This window comes from Hemitrygon akajei, chromosome 2 (genome assembly GCF_048418815.1).
Source record: "Hemitrygon akajei chromosome 2, sHemAka1.3, whole genome shotgun sequence".
In the NCBI taxonomy this organism is placed as follows: domain Eukaryota; kingdom Metazoa; phylum Chordata; class Chondrichthyes; order Myliobatiformes; family Dasyatidae; genus Hemitrygon; species Hemitrygon akajei.
In genome coordinates this window covers 164,290,857-164,314,164 of record NC_133125.1, presented here as the reverse complement: position 1 = coordinate 164,314,164, position 23,308 = coordinate 164,290,857, and the positions used below count along the sequence as shown (strand labels likewise).

The 23,308-nt window shown below is 43.5% G+C and overlaps 1 protein-coding gene across 1 annotated transcript in view; it reads right to left on the bottom strand.

The window, feature by feature from the left end:
* The window catches only part of LOC140717801 (serine protease FAM111A-like), a 36,070-nt gene extending 13,051 nt beyond the window's left edge, over window positions 1-23,019 (bottom strand). The window contains exons 1-3 of the mRNA XM_073031527.1: window positions 22,959-23,019; window positions 18,079-18,161; window positions 13,581-13,644 (exon numbers count right to left, since the gene is read on the bottom strand). Of these exons, the coding sequence (XP_072887628.1) occupies window positions 13,581-13,644; window positions 18,079-18,114 (100 nt within the window). The 5' untranslated portion in view covers window positions 18,115-18,161; window positions 22,959-23,019. The remainder of the gene's footprint in view (window positions 1-13,580; window positions 13,645-18,078; window positions 18,162-22,958) is intronic.
* Between the last annotated feature and the right edge of the window lie 289 nt (window positions 23,020-23,308).

The window sequence follows — 23,308 nt, the reverse complement described above, 5'->3', positions numbered from 1 at the left end:
AAGTTGGTAAGTCAATAGCTGTTACAGTTCTCTCTCTCTCTCTCCAACAATTGAAACACCGTGACCCACAACTACCGCAGCCTGCAGGACCTGAACTGAACTTTATATTTTCATCTGACAATTCATTATCCCCTAGACAATGATAGAGCTTATTTCTTATTATTATTATACCCGCACTTTTAGGTTTAGTATTGATGACGTATATTATCTGTATATTTGCATTGATATTATTTTTGTGTATTTTTACTAATAAATACTGTTGAAAATAGCATCACCAGACTCTAACGGACACTTCTATCTTTGCTGGTAAGACACCCAGTTACGGGCTTCGTAACAGAAGCTTCACTGGAACACTCGTCGTCAGCACTGTGGGTCACGTCATATGATGGTCTTCCATCAGTCTTTAATCTGAGAAGTTCTAATAAGCTCTTCCGTCTTTTGCCTGTCCATCCCTTGACGTAACTCATGAATGTCATGCACTGTCAACCGTGACTTCTTCCATCAATCTTTCCCGTCACTGCAAAATGTTTGAGCTTCTTTCCTCAATACATGTCCCAGAAATTCCAACTGCCATTTCCTGATTGATGATGTAACTCTCTTCTTATTCCACCTTCATTTGTTACTCTGTCCTTCATTATTCTTCTCAAAAATGACATTTCTGCAGCTTTGAGTCTTCCCTCATTTTGCTTTGATATTGTCTGACATTTGCTTCCATGTCTTAGTGTGAAATGAATGTAGCACAAGACTGCGTTTTGTACCCATAGAAATTGTGTTATTCTTTAGTGTCTTGTTTAAACACTCCAACGTGCATTTAGCAATGTCAATCCCCCTCCTCATTTCAACATCAGCCCTAAGGTCAGATGTTATCATGCTCCCTAAGTAATTGATTTCCCCTGTTCAATTGTTTCGTTGCCCACCTTCAGTTCACATTTCTGTACTTCCTGGAACACGACAGGAAGCTAAACACATAGCTCTGAGGGAATGGTATCTCATCTATCCGTACAACACAAAAGACAGCCTTTTGCCTCATCATACCCATGGCAGCTCTCAGAGTCAAGCCATCAATCAAATTCCCCCACACTTCCCTGTAACCTATGGAGCAACACACACAAAATACTGGAAGAACTCAGTAGGTCAGGTAGCATTGATTAGGGCAATAAACAGACCCTTCATTGGGGCTTGACCTATTCTGCCTCACATGCCCATGAACTCCCCCATGGTTCCGCTACCATCCATCTGCACCAGGGGCAATTTACAGTCCTTAATTGACCACCAAACAGTATATCTTTGGAAGGTGGGAGTGAGAGAGACTGGCGCATTGCAAATACAGTTGCACTGTACTAAACAAGTTAATCACTGCTTCATTGTGTTCAGTTCTGGCTGCCTCATTATAGGAAGGATGTAGAAGTTTTAGAGTGGGTGCAGAGCAGATTTAACAGATGCTGTCTGGATTAGAGAGCATGTCTTATGAGGAAAGGCTGAGTGAGCTTGGTCTTTGCTCTTTGAAACGAAGGAGAACAAGAAGTGACTTGATAGAGGTGTACAAGATAAGATGTATAATCTGGTGGACAACCAGAGACTTTTTCTCATGACAGAAACAGGGAAAACAAGAGGGCATAATTTAAAAGTGACTGGAAGAAAGAATGGGGCAGGGGGAATATTGCAGGGAGTTTTTTTTTCCTTTTACACAGAGAGGGGTGGGTGCATGGAACACGCAGATGGGGTGGTGGTAGAGGAATATACATTAGGGACATTTAAGAGACCCTTAGATAGGCACAGGAAAGAAAGAAAAATGGAGGGCTATGTGGGAAGAAAGCATTAGATTGATCTTGAAGTAGATTAGAAGGTTGGTGCAACATCATTGGCCAAAGGGCTGAATGTTTTAAGTAAACCTGGAAAGAATATTTTGAACACCAATTGAGGAAGGTAGAAGGTTAAAGGTAATTTAATCTTATTCGACACAAGAATAATTTCTGCCTGCCATCTATTTCAACTCTTCCTCTCTGTGGTCTACCCTGGCTTGCTGGATATATCCCAAAACGAGACAATTATATCAGCAACGAAGTACACAGACACAGCGGATTAGCTTAGTGCCACCTGTAACTAATCCTCACTCCGTCAGAGAAATTCCCTTAGCTACACCATTTTGCTGTTACCTGGACTAACTTGCTTCATTCTTTCCCATGTCTGACAAAGGCTCCTTCAGCTATAAAACCAACCCTTTCTCCAATCCTGCTTAGCCTTTCCAGCATTTACCATTTCCTATGTTAAATCACATGGACTCAGTTTTTCTTTTCTTGTTGTCCTCATGACGTCTAGACTGCAGTCAGGCTCCTCCAGCCTACTAGTAACCACATGCACTACACTATATATACCAAGGAGCTTAATGCACTGATATTTTGCCATCAAGCTATTTCAAATCATCTTCAAGGCAGTAAAATCTAGATCTAAGATCCCTACCGTGTGCTTAATGCCACCTTCTGGCAGCTCCCATTAGGCTAGAGGTACAGAAGTCTGAAGTCCCATATCACTAGGATCAAGAACAGCTATTTCCCTTCAACCATTTGTGTTTTTTTTTCCTTTTTAGAGATACGACATGTTAACAAGCCCTTTTGGCCCAACATGTCCAAGCTGCCCAATTAACACATGCAGTACGTCCTTGAAATGCAGGAGGAAACTCACACAGTTACGTGGAAAATGCACACCCCCTTTACAGGTAGTGTCATAAATGAAGCTAGGTTGGTGGCGCTGTAATAGTGTTATGCTGAGTGCTACTCTACCATAATGCCCACGAGCAGGTTGTTGCCTCACCACTCCCATGATCTGTATTTGCTCCAAACTACTGGTGTTACCTGTGTGCAGCTTGCACATTCTCCTTCAGACTGCATGGGCCTCCTTAGAACTCCGATTTCTTAAAACAACACTCAGTAGAACAACACTATGAGCACTTTACCCTACAATGGGCTCTTTTGGTTCTAATTGTGTACTTTTAATGTATAACGTGTTCTTTTCTGTGCAGGTTGTGCTGCAAACAGTTTTTCTCAGATTTCACAGCGTATCTCGGTGATAATAAACTAGATTCTGATTCACTGCACTCATGTAGAGATGCACTTCTGCCTACGACAAAAAACACAACTTTAACTATCAAATTAGTTCTATACATCATCCTTACCCCACCTTCTCTCCTTGTGAAGGATAGTTTGCATCTCTCTTTCCCACACCTAACAAAGGTTCAGACTGAAATATTGACTGTTCCTCCACAAATGCTGCCTGATCTGCTGAGTTCTTCTACCATTTTGTTCAAAGCGACAAGTTTAATTGATGTGTCATTAAATTACACAATCGCATCTCAAATTTCCATAATAATCCAGCAACTTAATATACTAGACTAGATCATGTTAAACAAGCTCAGGACTTGGGTAAAAAGAGTCAGAGTATGGGTAAGATTGCTGGGTGTCAAGATATCTGAGGATCTAACCTGGTCCCAATATAGTGACGTAGTTATAAAGGCAAGACAGCAGCTATACTTCATTAGGAGCTTGAAGAGATTTGGTATGTCAACAAATACACTCAAAAATTTCTATAGCTGAACCCTGAACAGCATTCTGACAGGCTGCATCACTGTCTGGTATGGAGGGGCTACTGCACAGGACCAAAAGCTGCAGCAGAAGGTTGTAAATCTAGTCAGCTCCATCTTGGGCACCAGCCTACAAAGTACCCAGATCATCTTTAGGGAGCGGTGTCTTACTGTTACCATCAGGTAGGAGGTACAGAAGCCTGAAGACACACACTCAGCAATTCAGGACCAGCTCCTGCTGTCTGCCATCCAATTCCTAAACAGACATTGTATCTTTGGACAGTACCTCACTTTTTAAAAAATATACGGTATTTCTGTTTTTGCATGTTTTTTAATGTATTCAGTATACTTAATTGATTTACTTGTTTATTTATTATTATTTTATTTTATTTTTTTCTCTGCTAAATTATGTATTGCATTGAACTGCTGCTGCTAAGTTGACGAATTTCACATCACATACCGGTGATAATAAACCTGATTCTGATTCTAAAGTCCATAAAAAAATGGTGCTTGCTGCCGCTTACCCGCGGGAGGGAGGGAAGCTGGGGGGGGGAGGTGTACTTTGGGGTTCTAACATTTAACTGTCATTCATTTTTTAGGGCACTCTGTTTTCATGGATGGTTGGGAAGAAAAAGCATTTCAGGATTTATATTGTATACATTTCTCTGACATTAAGTATACCTTTGAAACCTCTGAGACAGCTGTGGAGGCCAAGTCATTGGTATATTTGAAACAGAGGTTAATAGGTTCTTCATTAGCAAGAGCATCAAAGGTTACAGGGAGAAGGCAGGAGATTAGGGTTGAGTGGGAAAATAAATCAGCCGTGATAGAACAATGGTAAACTTGATGGGCTGAATGACCTAATTCTGCTCTATGCCTTTTGGTCTTACGGTCAACGCAATAGATTCAAGACTCACCTGGATATGGCTTGCAGATTCCATTCCTATGAACTGCCTATCATCCAAACAGTTTGCAGGTCAGAAATGCAGCCAGGAACAGAGGTCACACTCAGCACGAGATGCCTGCAGCCCTGAGGAGCTGGCAAATCTATCCAACTGATATTGGAAACGCTCGATAGTATGAATGGGCCATACAAGTCAGACGTTTGTGATCTGGGGAGGACCTGTACAGTTTCCAAGTGTCCATCTTCACTGTTCTTTTAGATTAGATTAGATTCAACTTTATTGTCATTGTGCTGAGTACAGATACAAAGCCAATGAAATGCGATTAGCATCTAACTAGAAGTGCAAAAGAATAGTGTTATTTACAAAATAACTGAACAAAAAGTGCTACAGCATACAAATACATAAGTACTGAGACAGTACAATATAGATGCAATACTGTTTAGCACTGTGATGTTAGATTCAGCAGGGTCACAGCCTCAGGGAAGAAGCTCTTCCTGAGCCTGCTGGTGTGGGAGCGAAGGCTCCTGTAGCGCCTACCGGCTGGGAGGAGAATATAAAAGCCCATGGTTAGGGTGAGGTGCATCCTTGATAATGCTTTTCGCCCTGCCCAGGCAGCATTTATGGTAAATGTTCTCAATTCTGGGCAACTGGGTGCCAATAATCCGCTGGGCAGTTTTCACGACCCGCTGGAGTGCTTTGTGGTCCGATACGGGACAATTGCCATATAACACTGAGATGCAGTTGGTGAGTATGCTCTCAATGGTACAGCGGTAAAAGTCCATCAGTATCCTGGGAAAGAGGTGAGCTTTCTTGATGCTCCTCAGGAAACAAAGGCACTGTTACACTATTGCACCTTTTAGGCATTGAGTCCTGGACTCCCAGCATACACTGAGTGAATTTTGTTTTAAACTACCCTACCGTAATCTTTTTCCTAGGGAAGGTTACTACAAAACAAAAGGGCATATAGTTAAGATCAGTGGCCTGATGTAAGGCTGCAGACTAGCAAGGTCAAGGGCTGGAGGCACTCCCAGCAGGTTCCAGAATCAGGTTTCTGTGGAGGCAGGGGGCACGAGATGTAGGGGTGTGTGCGCGTGTGTCTGTGTGACGGCTTGCTTTGCTTTCGCTGTTGTTGCTTGCATGTTCTGCAAGTTATCATGGGTACACAATGTTGATGCTGGAACGTGTGGTGATACATGCGGGCAGCACACCCTTAGGTTGTGTTGCCTGTTTACACAAACAACACATTTCAATGTACATGTGATAAGTAAATGAATCTGTATGTGAGACGAGAGATTTAAAAGGGAAATTGGGGGCTGCTTCTTCACGCAGAGGGTGGTGTGCATTTGGAATGAGCTGCTGGAAGTAGTGAACATGAGGAAATCTGCAATAGCTGTAAATTCAAACAACAACACACACAAAATGCTGGTGGAACACAGCAGGCCAGGCAGCATCTATAGGGAGAAGCGCTGTTGACTTTTCGGGCCGAGACCCTTCGTCAGGACTAACCGAAAGGAAAGATAGAGATTTGAAAGTAGTTTGGGGGGGGGGGGGGGGGGGAGAATGCGAAATGATAGGAGAAGACCGGAGGGGGTTGGAAACCAACTACCACTACCAAGCACATTTTTCCCTCCCCCTCCCTTTCTGCTTTTCGCAGGGATCACTCCCTACGTGACTCCCTTGACCACTCGTCCCCCCCATCCCTTCCCACCGATCTCCTTCCTGCTCTTACACTTCCTCCCTCACCACCATTCAGGGCCTCAGACAGTCCTTCCAGGTGAGGCGACACTTCACCTGTGAGTCAGCTGGTGTGGTATACTGCGTCCGGTGGTCCCAGTGTGGCCTTTTATATATTGGTGAGACCCGACGCAGACTGGGAGACCGTTTCGCTGAACACCTACGCTCGGTCCACCAGAAAAAGCAGGATCTCCCAGTGGCCACTCATTTTAATTCCACATCCCATTCCCATTCTGATATGTCTATCCATGGCCTCCTCTATTGTCAAAATGAATCCAAACTCAGGATGGAGGAACACCACCTTATATACTGGCTGGATAGCCTCCAACCTGATGGCATGAACATTGACTTCTCTAACTTCTGTTAATGCCCCTCGTCCCCTTCTTACCCCATCCCTGACATATTTAGTTGTTTGCTTATTCTCCATCTCCCTCTGGAGCTCCCCCCCTTTCTCCTGAGGCCTCCCATCCCATGATCCTTTCCCTTCTCCAGTTCTGTATCACTTTCGCCAATCACCTTTCCAGCTCTTAGCTTCATCCCACCCTCTCCGGTCTTCTCCTATCATTTCGCATTTCCCCCTCCCCCCACTACTTTCAAATCTCTTACTATCTTTCCTTTTGGTTAGTCCTGACGAAGGGGTCTCGGCCCGAAACATCGACAGCGCTTCTCCCTATAGATGCTGCCTGGCCTGCTGTGTTCCACCAGCATTTTGTGTGTGTTGTTGCTAGAAGTAGTGGTTGAGTTGGGTGTGTTAGCAAGTACATGGGTAGAAAAAGTTTACAAGGCTCTGGGACAAGCATGGACAGATGGAACCAGCTCACTGGGCAACAGTGTCGACATGGAAAAGTTCAGCCCAAAGGGCCTAGTTCCATGCTGTATGACTCGATAACTGTCAATTAACTTTAGCTGATAGTCTGATTAACTGGTGATGCCAGTCAGATAAATTGGTCCTTTCCTTACCCAAACTGTGAGCAAAAACTTAAAATACAAAGATCTCATTTGTGAAAATGGGAAGTACAGTTTCACCTCTGCGATATGCAAAACAGACAGAACACAATTGTTAAAATAAAGCTGTAAAAGAATGTGAAGGGATCTCATTGAAGCTTACAGAACTCTAAACAGGGATAGACAAGGAAGAGAATAAAGTAGAGTGAATACTGGAAGTTAGCAAAATCATTCCCCTCTGTTCCCACCCCCACCTTCTTAAATGTTTCTCCATTCTGTGGCCCTCACCCACCACCCCATCATTGCCTCTTGTTTCCCCCGTCCCTACCTTACTTCTACGGTCCACTATCAGATTCTTCCTCACGTTTTTCCCTCTTACACCTCTCATTACCCCCTCCCCGACCTACATCTCTCCTCACCTGGTCTCACCTATCACCCCTCCCCATTCTAGCTTCTCCCCCTTTCCTTTACAGCCCTGATAAAAGGCCTCAGCCTGAAACATTGACTATTTATTTCCCTCCATAGATGCTGCCTGACCTGCTGAGTTCCTCCAGCATTTTGTGCATTTCATTCTGTTGGTCTTTTAAATACAAATTCATGGCAGAAAATGCAAACACGAGGAAATCTGCAGATGCTGAAAATTCAAGCAACACACACAAAATGCTGGTGGAATGCAGCAGGTCAGGCAGCATCTATGGAAAGGAGCGCTGTCGACGGCAAGGGTCTCAGCCCGAAACGTCGACAGTGCTTCTCCCTATAGATGCTGCCTGACCTGCTGTGTTCCACCAGCATTTTGTGTGTCATGGCAGAAAATGCACATTTTGGGAAGTTAAGTTCTATGTGGAGAATAGTGTACAATAAGGGGTTTACAACCAAACACCACAACAGCACTCAGAACACAGTCCAGTGTGGTAATCACTGTACGTATAGGTGAGATTGGTCTTGAGTAGTAGCAGCCTTTCAGAATACTCAAGATTACTCACCGCACCCTAATGCCTTCCTTCTCATTGTGGAAAATTTCAACCAGTCTAACTTGAAGAAGTCTCTGAAGAACTACGGCCAACATGGCTCCCGTGGAACCAGAGGAGCCAACACACTTGACTATTGTCACAGCACTATGAAGAATGCTTGCCATAGCATCCCACGCACACATATGGTGAAGTCCAATTACCTGGCTGTACTTCTTCCGGCATATAGGCAGAGACTAAAGACAGCAGCACCAGTGATGAGGACTAAGAAGGGAGTCGGAGGAGCACTTACAGGACTGCTTTGAGGTGGTAGACTGGATAATATTCATCTTAGAATCTGAATGAATATGGCACAGTTCTCACTGACTTTATCAAGAATTGTGTGGGTGACAGATTGCCTTCAATCACATACCAGATATACCCAAACTAAAAGCAATGGATGAATCAGGAGATTTGTAATCTGCTGAGAGCTAGATACGTGGCATTCAAGACCAGTGATCCAGAATTACACAAGACCAGGTATGACCTGCAGGAGGCTATTTTAAAGAGCAAATGAACAATTCTGATTGAAGTTAAAGACGTAATCAGATGAATGACAACTCTGACAGTGTGTTGGAGTCCATTCCTACAAGGCAAAACCTAATATCATAAATGGCTGTGATGCTTCACTTTTATGCAGTTTTATGCACGCACCTGTAACTCTCGGTAGAGTCGCCAGGGCGCCATCATGTCAAGCTTTTTGCACTGATCTTTTCGGTGATTGCTCATCGTACAGCATGTCCTGAGCATCTGAAACCTGGCAGAGCCCATCCTTCTCCAGGTGTTTTTTTTTTTTAAAACGAGGTCAAGTTGCTAGCTCGACACTCAACCCAGGCACGGATGGAGAGCATGCAAGGGAGCTGGCCAGATTCGAACTCGGGACCTCTCACCGAAGTCCAGCGCTGATGCCACTAAGCTACCAGCCAGCTAGAATAAAAGTACACCTATGCAAATCCCTGCAGCATCTGGTAACCCTATGATCTCTGTCTCAGACGCTAATGTCTCAAACATCTTTCAAGAGAGTGAACCCTCACAAGGTGTCAGGCCCTGATGGTGTACTGAAAACCTGTGCCAATCAACTGGAGGGAATGTTCAAGAACATCTTCAAACTCTCACTGGTGCATTCAGAGATTCCCACATCCTTCCAAGGGGCAACAAGAAGGGCAGGGTAAGTTGCCTCAACAACTATCTACTGTGATGAAGTGCCTAGGTTGATCAAAGCCTAGAATCAACTTTTGCCGAAGCAAGTATATGGAACCATTGCAATTTGCTTATTGCCATGCTAGATCTACAGTGAATGCAATTTCACTGGCTCTCCACTTGGTCTTGAATCACCTGGACAATAGCATCCCCTACATCAGACTGCTGTTTACTGACTACAGCTCAGTGTTCAACACCATCATACCCTCAGTTCTAATCAACAAGTGCCAAAAACCTGGGTCTCTGCACCTCTGTCTGAAACTGGATCCTTGAATTCCTCACTGGAAGACCACATTCAGCATAAAGGACACCTTCAGAAAGTAGTGCTTCAAAAAGGTAAAGTCCATCATTAAAGACCCTCATCACCCAAGACATGCCCTCTTCTCATTGCTACCATCAGGGAGGAGGTACAGAAGAATGAGGACACACACACATTTCAAGTACAGCTTCTTCCCCTCCACCATCAGATTTCTGAATGAACAATGAACCCATGTATACTAGATTGTTTGTTTTTTTTGCACTATTTTTACTATTTCTTATTGTAATTCATAGTTTATTATTATTACGTATTGCAATATACTGTTGCTGCAAAACAATATATTTCATGACTATTGCCAGTGATATTAAACCTGATTCTGAGATACAAATATTCAAAAAACGGAAACAATGCTGTTGTCACTGAATATGTTAAAGATTGTATCTCGGTTGGCAACTTTATCAGCATGGATGAGCGTGACCAAATAATCCGTTTCCATAAGACACAGAAGCAGAATTAGGCATTTCGGCCCATCAACTCTGCTCTCCCATTCAATCACGGCTGAATAATTCTCCCTATCAAACCGATTCTTCTGCCATCTCTTTGACACCTTTACTAACCAAGAACCTATCCAACTCTCCAATGACTTGATCACCACAGCTGTCTGTGACAACTGATTCAAGATTCACCACTGTCTGTCTAAAGAAATTTCTCTTTACCTCTGTCGGTGGAGGTTAGGAACAGGAAGGGTCAATAACTTTACTGGGTGTTTTTTTTAAAAAATAGGCCGCCCAATAGTAACAGGGATATTAATTCTGGAAAGGTGTAATAATAAGAGTTGTCGATTGGCATCTCCCTAGAGCAAGGGGTTTAGATGGGGTAGAGTTTGTTAGGTGTGTTCAGGAAGGTTTCTTGACACAATATGTAGAAAGCTTACAAGAGGAGAGACTGTACTTGATTTGGTATTGGGAAATGAACCTAGTCAGGCATCAGATCTCTCAGTGGGAGAGCATTTTGAAGATGGCGATCATAATTCTATCTCCTTTACAATAGCATTGGAGATAGATAGGAACAGACAAGTTAGAAAAGTGTTTAATTGGAGTAAGGGGAATTATGAGATTATCAGGAAGGAAATTGGAAGCTTAAATTGTAAACAAATGTTCTCAGGGAAAAGTATGGAAGAAATGTGGCAAATGTTCAGGGTATACACCCTATCCTCATTATATACGTCTTCAGACTATGCAGATTCACAGTTATGTGAGGAACCTATTTCTACCAACGTCTCCTTATACGCATCCAAAACTCAGAGTTACGCGAGAAGCACTGCTTTCCTGCCAATACAAGTCAGGTGCGTGCGCCTCACAATCTCACTCCCACCAGTCTTGCATTGGTTTTGGCAAGGTGTGGATGTGCGATCTTGCACTCTTAAACTTTTGTTGGTTTTACCTATGGTGCAGTGATTTTGTGCTTGAAATACTTAACTATGACTCCTAAGTGTCCAATGTCATGTCTTGGGCCATCAGCCGAGCGGCAGAGAACCGCTTTAACACTTGAAAAAAAAGTTGGAGATTATAAACAGCGCGGCATCAGCTGAAGGTAACCCAGCTCTGGGACGCTACTACCAGGAACAAAATCCTGCCTTTAAAGTTCTTTTGTTCTTTGACAATGTGCCAGCCCATCCTAAACATTTGGACAGCATTCCTCCTAACATAACAGTGCATTTCCTGCCACCTAACACAACGTCGCTGATTCAGCCACTCGACCAAGGTGTGATCCACATTCAAGGCGTTTTTTTTTTTAAAACGGTGAACTATCTCTCAGATGCTGCAAGCAACAGACGATTTTGAAAATCCCAGGAGTTTACCAACGGTGAGAAAATGGTGGAAGTCAGAACACTTGGCACAAATGGCAATGGACATAGACCCAAGTTTAGAATGGAGTCAGCATTTCAGTCGTTCCCTGCCATCAACACTTCTTCCCTACAAGCAAATTTATGCTGAAAAACAAATTGCTGCCAAGCAAACAACCCTCACCACTTTCTTCAAACCGGTGCCGGCAGTTCTAAGAGTTCTGTGAGTCTTCCTTCACCCCTTGCTGTGCTTGATATGATCCCGACACCACAACAACCACTCATCTCCTGGAGCAAACACACCTGCCACTGTTGGTGAGTACTGTACACCCTAGTATGTTAACTTTCAACTTATGCTGAATATTACCTTAAATTGATTAAATATAATACGAATGTTGCCTTGTGGTACTGCTTTTGTGTCGTATTGGTATGAAAATGTGAATAAATTATAGATAAAACATATTTAGGAAGCCCTCTGGAATGCATCCCTATTTTCTCCATTTAAATAATTACTCACATTATGTGTCAACTGCAAGGCACGTATCCCTCACATATAATGAGAATAGGGTGTATTTGTGTGGAGTTCTGCATAGATACATTCCAATGAGACAGGGGTGTTATGGTAGGTTACAGGAACCGTGGTGTACAAAGGCTGTAATAAATTTAGTCAAGAAGAAAAGAAAAGCTTACAAAAGTTTCAGAGAGCTAGGTAATGTTAGAGATCTAGAACATTATAAGGCTAACAAGAGGGAGCTTAAGGAGGAAATTAGGAGAGGCAGAAGGGGCCATGAGAAGGCCTTGGCAGGCAGAATTAAGGAAAACCCCAAGACATTCTACAAGTATGTGAAGAGCAAGAGGATAAGACATGAAAGAATAGGACCTATCAAGTGTGACAGTGGGAAATTGTGTATGGAACCGGAGGAAATAGCAGAGGTGCTAAATGAATACTTTACTTCAGTATTCACTATGGAAAAGGATCTTGGTGATTGTAGTGAAAAGCTTGAGCATGCAGATATTAAGACAGATGATGTGCTGGAGCTTTTGGAAAGCATCAAGTTGGATAAGTCGCCAAGACCGGATGAGATGTACCCCACGCTAGTGTAGGAGGCGAGGGAGGAGATTGCTGAGCCTCTGGCGATGATCTTTGCATCATCAGTGGGGATGGGAGAGATTCCACAGGATTGGAGGGTTGCAAATGTTGTTCCTTTATTCAAGAAAGGGAGTAGAGATAGCCCAGGAAATTATAGACCAGCAAGTCTTACTTCAGTGGTTGGCAAGTTGATGGAGAAGATCCTGAGAGGCAGGATTTATGAACATTTGGCAAGGTATAATATGATTAGGAATAGTCAGCATGGGTTTATCAAGGGCAGGTCATGACTTATGAGCCTGATTGAATTTTTTGAGGATGTGACTAAACACATTGATGAAGGAAGAGCAGTAGATATAGTGTATAGTGCAGTGGATTTCAGCAAGGCATTTGATAAGGTACCCCTTGCAAGGCTTATTGAGAAAGTAAGGAGGCATTGGATTCAAGGGGACATTGCTTTGTGGATCCAGAACTGGCTTGCCCACAGAAGGCAAAGAGTGGTTGTAGACGGGTCATATTCAGCATGGAGGTTGGTGACCAGTGGTGTGCCTCAGGGATTTGTTCTGGTACCCTTACTCTTGGTGATTTTTATGTGACCTGGATGAGGAAATGGAGGGATGGGTTAATATGTTTGCTGATGACACAAAGGTTGGAGGTGTTGTGGATAGTGTGGAGGACTGTCAGAGGTTACAGTGGGACATTGATAGGATGCAAAACTGGGCAGAGAACTGGCAGATGCAGTTCAACCCAGATAAGTGTGAAGTGGCTCATTTTGGTAGATCAAATATGATGGCAGAAGGGCTTGTATTGTGCTGTACGTTTTCCATGTTTCTAATTTAAGATATCATTGCCAAAGCTCCACAAATTCCTAAGGAAGTAGAGGCCTGCTGTGCTTCCTTTGTAATTTCACTTATGAGCTGTGATCAATAGTGGCCGGGTAATGTTGTTCAGCCCATTATTCAAGTTATCAATATCCCTGCCATGATACCCTTCCCAATTCCCATCACAAAAATATCTTACCTTCTTTAGCACCACTTTGTGGAGGCCTCCCATCATTTCTGAGGCAACTTGCATCACCTTGAGGCTGTACAAGACAAGAGATCAGTTTACTGACAGCATTGCTCTTTTGAATTTAAACCAGCTTAGGTGCAAACTCAATGACTTTACATGTGTACTCACTGACTAAGGCAAGTTTGTCAAATGCCTTCTTAACCACTGTCTACAGGGGTCTCCATTTTCAGGGAACTATTGTCCTGGGTGGTGGGGGTCCCTGATGATGGATGCTGTTTTCCTGTGACAGCGTTTAGATCTTTCTGTTCCATTTTATTTTCACCACCACCTCATATGTGTACCTCCCACCATCCTCCACCAAGCCCCCTTAACACATGGCCATACCTCTTATTCATGATACAATCAACAGAAGGGTCTGAGCAGCAAGCCTGAATAGAGTGGACATGGAGAGGATGTTTTCTCTAGTAGGAGTCTCTAGGATCAGAAGGCACAGCCGCAGAATACAAGGATGTCCTTTTGAACAGAGATGAGAAAGAATTTCTTTAGGCAAAGGGTGGAGAATGTGAGGAACTCATTGCCATGGATGGCTGCAGAGGCCATGTCACTGGGTATATTTCAAGCTGAGGTTGATAGGTTCTTGATTAGTATGGGAGGTAAAAGGTTACTAGGAAAAGGCAAACTGGAGTTGAGAAGGAATAATAAATCAGCCATGATCGAACATTGGTGCAGACTCAATGCGAAGAATGACCTATTTTGGCTCCTATATCTTGAGCTCTTAAAAGGATCAAGTAAACACTGGAGGAAATCTGCAGATGCTGGAAATTCAAGCAACACACACAAAATACTGGAGGAACTCAGTAGGTCAGGCAGCATCTATGGAAAAAACACACATTCACCATTTCAGGCCGAAACCCTTCTGCAGAACTGGAGGAAAAAAGGCTGAGGTGGGGGGAGGGGAGTGAGAAACACCAGGCAATAAGTGAAACTTGGAGGGGAAGGGATGTAGTAAAGAACTGGGAAGTTGATTGGTGAGAGAGACAGGCGGCCATTGAAGAAAGAAAAAAAAGTGGGGGTTAGGAGCACCAGAGGGAGGCGATGGGCAGGCAAAGAGATAACATATGAGAGGGAAAAGGGGATGGGAAATGGTGAAGGGGGGTGGGGGAGGCATAACTGGAAGTTTGAGAAACCGATGTTCATGCCATCAGGTTGGAGGCTACCCTAACAGAATACAAGGTGTTGCTCCTCCAAACTAAGTGGCCTTATCCAGACAGGCCATAGATGGACATGCTTAAGATTGCATTCCAGTTCTTACTTAGAGTGTAATCTTTGTCTCTGCTGAAATTCTCATTCTCCAGTCTTACTTAAAGAAGGTGGGACAGCGGACTAACCAATCAGGAGGGATGAACAATGAGTGTATCTATCTATATATATATATATATATATATATATATATATATATATATCTCTATCTATCTATCTATCTATCTCCAGGCTAGACATCATCGCTGATGAAGATGTTAAGTTTGTTATTGAACCGTCAATTAAAATTGACACCTGGACCTGGATAGAAGCCCAAGAAAAAATAACGTCATATACCCTGGGAAACCACTAGATCCTTTTAACAAATAAACCAATTTTACAGATAAAATGATCACATTAAATTATCCTAAGTTTAGGAGATTCTGGGGAGTTGTGGGGAATTGGAAATAACTCGGAAAATGTGTAGCTCGGGAGGTTGATGGTTGGGTTGAGTTATTCTCCAATCTAAGCAATCCATTTGCAAAAGTTTCGTGACCATACGAGGAGGTTCTTCACTTGTGGTATTTGGTATTTATATACATCAATTAGTTGATTGGCCACCATTATGGAAAATCAATTGTGATATAGGGAGGGGGTGTCATTGCTGATTGGTTGTGTGGCAAACTCAGAATCAGGTTTATTATCACCAGCATTGGATGTGAAATTTGTTAACTTAGCAACAGCAGTTCAATGCAATACATAATATAGAAGAAAGAAAAAACTAAAATATGAATAAAACAAGTCAATTACATACATTGAATATTTTTTTAAAACGTGCAAAAACAAATACTGTATATTAAAAAAAAAGTGAGGTAGTGTCCAAAGATTCAAAGTCCATTTAGGAATCGGATGGCAGAGGGGAAGAAGCTGTTCCTGAATCTCTGAGTGTGTGCCTTCAGGCTTCTGTACTTCCTACCTGATGGTAACAGTGAGAAAAGGGCATGCCCTGGTGCTGGAGGTCCTTAATAATGGATGCTGCCTTTCTGAGACACTGCTCCCTAAAGACGTCCTGGGTACTTTGTAGGCTAGTGCCCAAGATGGAACTGACTAGGTTTACAACCTTCTGCAGCTTCTTTCGGTCCTGTGCAGTAGCCCCTCCATGCCAGACAGTGATGCAGCCTGTCAGAATGCTCTCCATGGTACAACTATAGAAGTTTTTGAGTGTATTTGTTGACATGCCAAATCTCTTCAAACTCCTAATAAAGTATAGCCGCTGTTGCCTTCTTTATAATTACATAGATATGTTGGGACCAGGTTAGATCCTCAGAGATCTTGACATCAAGGAACTTGAAGCTGCTCACTCTCTCCACTTCTGATCCCTCTGTGAGGATTGGTATGTGTTCCTTCATCTTACCCTTCCTGAAATCCACAATCAGCTCTTTCGTTAGTAATTACTGACGTTGAGTGCCAGGTTGTTGCTGTGGCACCACTCCACTTGTTGGCATATCTCACTCCTGTACGTCCTCGCATCACCACCTGAGATTCTACCAACAATGGTTGTATTGTCAGCAAATGTATAGATGGTATTTGAGCTATGCCTAGCCACACAGTCATGTGTATAGAAAGTAGAGCAGTGGGCTAAGCACACACGCGAGGTGCACCAGAGTTGATCGTCAGCGAGGAGGATATGTTATCACCAATCCACAAAGATTGTGGTTTTCCAGTTAGGAAGTCAAGGATCCATTTGCAGAGGGAGGTACAGAGGCCCAGGTTTATGTTCTCAATCAGGATTGTGGGAATGATGATATTAAAGGCTGAGCAATAGTCAACGAACAGCATCATGACATAGGTGTTTGTGTTGTCCGGGTGATCTAAAGCCATATGAAGAGCTATTGAGATTGCGTCTGCCGTTCACCTATTGTGGCGATAGGCAAAATGCAATGGGTCCAGGTCCTTGCTGAAGCAGGAGTTCAGTTTAGTCATGACCAACCTCTCAAAGCATTTCATCACTGTCGATGTGAGTGCTACCGGGCGATAGTCATTTAAGGCAGCCCACATTATTCTTCTTAGGCACTGGTATAATTGTTGCCTTTTTGAAGAAAGTGGGAACTTCCGCCCGTAGCAGTGAGAGGTTGAAAATGTGCTAGAATACTCCCGTCAGTTGATTTTCAGAGCCTTACCAGGTACTCCATCTGGACCTTCCGCCTTGCGAGAGAATTTTGCCCGCAATGGCTTATAAATGCAATCGAGGTCTATTTGTCTGTTTATAGAATTATTTGTAGAAAACCATTCTTCTAGAAATTCTCTTGCACGCTGCATGTTTGCTTGTAGCGAATGTGCGGTGGAAATAAGATTGCTAACTGAGCCAGCAGAGGAGATGACAATTTGGTCCATCAAGTCCACATTGTAAAAGAATATGAAAAATACAAAAACACCTCTGCTCAACTCAGACTTCTCTACCATCTTCACTAATCACTGCTAAAACTCCATCACCTTCACGAGACATAGCCACAACAATATAAATCCCTGATTAGACCACACATTATCCTCAGTTTGGGTCACCTCATTATAGAAAAGCTTTACAGAGGATGCAGAGGAGATTTACCAGGATGCTGCCTGAACTATAGGCATATCTTATGAAGATAGATCGAGCAAGCTATGGCTTTTGCCTTTGGAGCGAATAAGGATAGGAGCAGACTTGATGGTGGTGTACAAGATGACAAGAGGTTATCAAGTGGACTGCCAGAGACTTTTACCCCATGTCAGAAGTGGTTAATAGAAGGGAGCATAATTTTAGGGTGATTAGAGGAAAGGATAGGGAGAAATGTCAGAGGGACTGGTAGGTACCTGCTAGAGATGGTGGTAGAGGCAGACAAATTAGGGAGATTTAATAAACTTTTAGATAGGAGAGGATGATAGGAAAAAGGATGGTAATGTAAGAGGAAACTGATTTTACAATAGGTTAAAAGTTCAGCACAACATCATGGGCTGAAGGGCCTTTACGATGCAGCAACATTCTCTGTTCTATGTCAGTGCTGGTGGGTCTGCTGGGATCTGCTTGTGACATTTACTTCCAGGAGGATCAAATACAGGAAAGTGGGAAAGAGGAGTGCAGATAATCAAGGAATGAATTAACCTCAAGTGCTTTGTGCGAAGAGATTAGTGGAGGGCCACTCACTGAGAATCATGAACTGCATCAGGTCAGGGTCTCAGCTAACATAGCAAGGGGCCCACCAGCAAATTCCTAACAAAAAATAAGATCAGTTACCGTCGGTGTCCTGCTGCCTTCATCACTCGAGTTCATGCTGCAGCTTTTGGCACTCAGCACTGGAGGGATGGTTCGGGAGGGGTCTGGGAGAGGGTGGTGGAGAGAAGTAGGAACATTACATTAGAGCAGTCATCAAACAACTCCTCAGTGTAGAAATACACCAGAGGACATACTTTTAAGGTTAGAGGGGAGGATTTGAAAGGTGATGCAAGGGATGATTTTTTAAAATTATTATTATGCAGAGTGTGGTAGATACCTTGGATAGCAGTGGCAGTAGATAGTTTGACAGGTGAATTTATAAACATTTAAGTCATTTGGACAGGTACACAAATAGGAAAGATTGAGGAATATGAGCCAAGTGCAAATTGGATTAGCTCAGGAAGCCATGTGGTCACTTGAATCACTCAGACATTATTCACTGAAACTCTAAAGGCTGTTGACAATCTCTCCCGGGATTTGGTGTGTGTGTAATCTATTTTCACCTCTGTATAACTTTAAAATCTAACTTGTTTTGGAGGTTTGAAGTCTTTAGTGAAGGCCTCCCTGTTTGTCGGTTCACAGTTCAACTGCTGATTTATTTTTCCTCTGTTTTAAATACTTATTTATTTTATCTTTTTCTTTTCTTCACCCCCTTTTTTTTCCATTCTCTGAATGTTTTTTTCTCCCTTCTCGGTAAACGGTTGATAAATACTCGTCTTGAATTTACAATTTTCCCCTTCCTCTTTTTTTTATTTTTCCTTCTTACCTTTTTTTTCCCTTTCTCTTACTTTATCCTTCTATAATATTTCGCGGGTAGATTAGTTTTGGTTTTCTTCCGATTTTCTCTGTATTAAGTTGTATATCTCGGCAGAAGGTGTTCTAATCTGTAGTTATGTTTCCTAGTGCATAAACTAGTTACTGTTTGTTATAGCATTTATACGGAACTGCTGTCAATGACACAGATCTGGAAGTTGTATTTGGGTTAATTTCTTTGGTAGAGCTAGCTACTTGTTTTGGTAGCCGTCTAGTTTTGGGTTGTGTGGGTGGGGTGGATTTTCCAGTTCCAACATTTCTTTATTGGTTAGGACATGTTTATATTTTGACCTTACGAATCTATGTTTACATCTCTGCTCCCAGACTGCTATTGTACCGCTTGATTTTTTATATGCCTGCTGCCTTTTATGCATTAGTAATTGATAATGGCTAGTGCACTTAAATTTGTGAGCTGGAATGTAAAGGGACTGAACCACCCTGTTAAAAGGAGGAAGGTATTCTCACATATTAAACAACTCAAAGCTGACATTGCTTTCCTCCAAGAAACTCATATTCGTTCATTATTCAGTTCTCAATTCGGATTTAAAGTTCCATAAGATCTGGGTGCCTTTTATCGAGTACTTTCATAACCTTCCTCTTGACTAGGGTTTTTTTTTCTTTTCGGTCCCTTGCTTTCAGCTCCCTTTCTTTTCTGGTAGTAGGCATTATTATCCTCTGTTGCTAAGCGTATTCACAGTCTGGGAGTTTGACTGTCCGGACTTATACTCTCTATATTGTGTGGTGGTTGGTCTAGAATTGTTGTTTTTTTTTCTTGTGTTGTGGGGTTTGGGGAGGACACTAAGCTCACTTGTCTTTAATTTAGGTGCTTTTTTGTTAAATTCTCTTCCTCTGTAGCATATTGATATTGTATGCTTAACCTTGCTCTGTATTAATGCTCCTCATTGGGATTTGGGGTTTTTAATTTTGTAAAATGTTTTGAAAAACTAATAAAAAAAAATTTAAAAAAAGGAAGCCATGTGGTTGGCAAGGAGGGACTAAGTCAAAGTTCTGCTTTCCATGCTTTATAACTGAAGCCTAATAGGTTGGCACTGTAGTCCAGTGGCTTCCAAACTGAGTTTGGTTTTCCAATCTGCTCTGAGGGTGAAGAGGGTGCAGACCCACTAGACTCTCATGTTATTGCAGCTACTTAGAATATTCACCACAAAGATCAGAATTTTACTTGTCTCAGCAATAAGGCTGCTTAGCCTCTGCTTGTGATACCATCAGGTGCATATGGGCAGGAGGAGGCAGGAATACAATGGATATTTCACCAGAGGAGTTTCATTCAAAAAAATCTGCTAACTACTGATTCAGAGTTTGCTGAATTTTCTTTTCCCTGAATAGCACTGACTTATTGGCTTTCCTCTGAAGGAAAAGATGTGAAGGTGGAGTTAAGCAGGTGCTATCTCTTGCCCAAGAGTGACCTACAGGCTAGTGGAGGAAAGGAGCTCTTTACACCTCCTTTGGTAGGGACGCATTTCCACCCTGCCACCCTGACCTCCAGTGCTCCAGAGAAAACAAGCTTGTCCAACCTCTCCCTAGAGCAAATACCCTCTCATCTAGTCAGCATCCTGGTAAACCTCTTCTTCACCCTCTCCAAACCCTCCATATCCTTCTGTAACAGACTTGAACTTGGAGTAAAGGGGAATAAGAGGGAACTTGATAAAGATGTACAATTATGAGCAACATAGATAGAGTGGTTGTTATAGGCAAGGGTAGTAATGAGGACAAGCTCCTACTACCCATTAAATACTCCCAACGGCATGTCCTTCAAATAGCCTCTGACAACCAATTCCAGCTCTTGGCTTTCACGTGTGGCTCAGCTACTAAGCCTGGCAGAACCGTGTCTACTGACCGAAGGGGCAAAGGCGGGTTACTGGCATCTTAAAACTCGTCACTTTGGGCAGGTAGGGCTCATCAGACGTGGTTGACAGCTCACCTAGAAGAAAAACGCTGATCTCAAACCTCCAATGCAGCTATACCACTCATGGGGAAGGTGTCTGGTGTAAACCTGTGGGGACATTCCAGAGATGGGAGTCCCTAAGTTCGTCCTACATCGAGTTCAACACAAACTGGCAACTCCTACAACACTGCTGGTACCATACTGTACAGGTCTCTGCCACTCCTTGGGTTCATCTGATGCATGGAGAGAGGGAGCCTACCACATGGGCAACAACTTGCGCCCATATCGTATTGTCCGTGCTTGCATACCTACACAGCTAGGACACAACATCCATGGTTGACCACAACTGATGGAGGCCTCACTCACTCAGCTAGAGTGGACAGCCAGAACCCTTGCACCCAGAGCCACAATGGCCAAAACCAGAAGACATCCGTAAAAGTTTAGGAAGATGTCAGAGATAGGTTGTACTTTTCTTCTGAACACACAGAGTGGCAAGCACCTGGAAGGTACTGCCGGGGATGGTGGCAACAGATGATGCAATAGTGATAATTTAAGAGTATCTTAGATAGGCACACAGATGCAATAAGAGGGTTAGGGTCTGTTTAGGGAAAAGTTAGATTGATTCTGGATATGTTTATATAGGGTATTTATATAGCAACAATGTTGGTCAAAAGGGCCCATACTGTTCTATAATGGTGCAACCAAACCTGATGCAGCCTAACCTGACAACCTTATTCCAGAGCAAGACATGCAAAATGCAGAGGAACTCAACATATCAGGCAGAGGAATAAAGAGCCAATGTTTCGTGCCAAGACTCTTCGTCAGGAGTTGATGAAATCCTATGAGTCCTGGTGAAGGGTCTCAGCTAGCATGCAGATCAGCCCCCCCACCCCCACCCCGATCGAGGTCACATGAAGCCATAGGAGTAGATGGTGGATTGTCATAAGAGCAGCTGGTGTATATCACAAGTCCTGGTTATGTGAGCACTGACACCAGGCAAAGAATTCAACAGTTATATTTTCTGAAGGGAATCAGATTCCTACCTACATGGGTGAGAGGGCACTGGGAGAAAGAGAGCTCGGGCAGTGAGCAGGTACCAATGTGATGCTAATTGACTGAGATTCCAACAGTGTAATCACAATCTAAAGAATATGAAAATACTAAATTCCATGAATAGATAATTGCAGTGAAAACTGGAAAGTAGTCCTGATAATACTATGGATGCTCAATCCTGACATTGTATCCCACCTGTATATTTTCTCTGTAGTTGAATGCATTTCCCCCAGTAGTTCTGTTTTCTCCCACATCAAAGACTGCACAGGTTGACTGACTACCATAAATTCCCTTGGCAGGGGTATGTTAGAAGATTCAGGTGAGGAGAGTGATTTGCCAAAAGCCTGACCTCCTGTGTCACAATTGCCTGATCTAACAAAAAAAAATTGTCTACTCTTCTTTAAATATATCCAGTGATATAATGTACATCAGCCTACAGGGTTGAGATTTGCTTAAATGAGTCCACAGTTCCAGTTAATTCCAGAATTTCAACTGCCTATGTGTCTCGAATAGGGCCAAATCCACGAGCACACAGCACTTCGTACACAGGCTAGAAGAATGGGAGATCCAGCCAGCAAATGCAAACCAGATGGTAAGGTCAATGCCAGCCAATCTCCCGAAATAAAATGAAAATGAGAGATCCCAGCCACCCTTTTCCCACTCTCCTGCACTCCTTCCTGCCCCAAACAAGAGGAAACATCTCCCACACCACACTAAGAAATGTCTCCACACAGCCCAAGGATGGAAAACTGTCAGCCCCACATCCCGAAGGGGAAGCGGGTTGGGGATGGAGCATGTTGTATTTACCTCATGGGCGGGGAAAGGGTCCGAGTGTAAGGGGCGGGGAAGTAACAACCAGGAGGAAAAGGAGGCGGGGAGTGTGTGCACTGAGCCGATGAACTTTGTTTCTCATCTACCAGAGACCGCCACCGGGAGCCTTCGGTCCCATCTTCCCGCGCCCCCCTCCCCTTCCCTCCACCGTCGGGCCCTGTGGCCACACCACCTCCCCAATACCCGAAGCACCTTCTCCCGACTGACAGCCACCCCCACTCCCAAAATCCCTCTGCCAGAGACCCGGCCGGACCACACTCCAGCCACCGCGGCCGGACTCACTCCTCCAAATCCCTCTCACCTCCTGTAACTCCGGCAACCGAGGGAGCAAGGCCCGGGAAGTGACGTCACGCGAGCCCAGGACGCCTCTGATTGGCTGAGAGCGATCGGCGGTCAAATTCGCCGAACTCCATCATGTCCTGAGTTTTATCACCGCCGCGTTCCGCTGAGCAAATCAGCACAGACTAAATAACTCAAATTGATCCTCCCTACGGGTAACCCAGAGGAAATGACTCACCTCCCGCCTCAAACAATACAATGTGCCCCATTTGCCTGGGTGAGTGTGGCGCCTATTAAGCTCACGAAATTCGATGGCAAAGCGGTCCTCTTGGTAGCCCACCTTCCTCCTGTCCCACCCACAGTGGCAGGAGC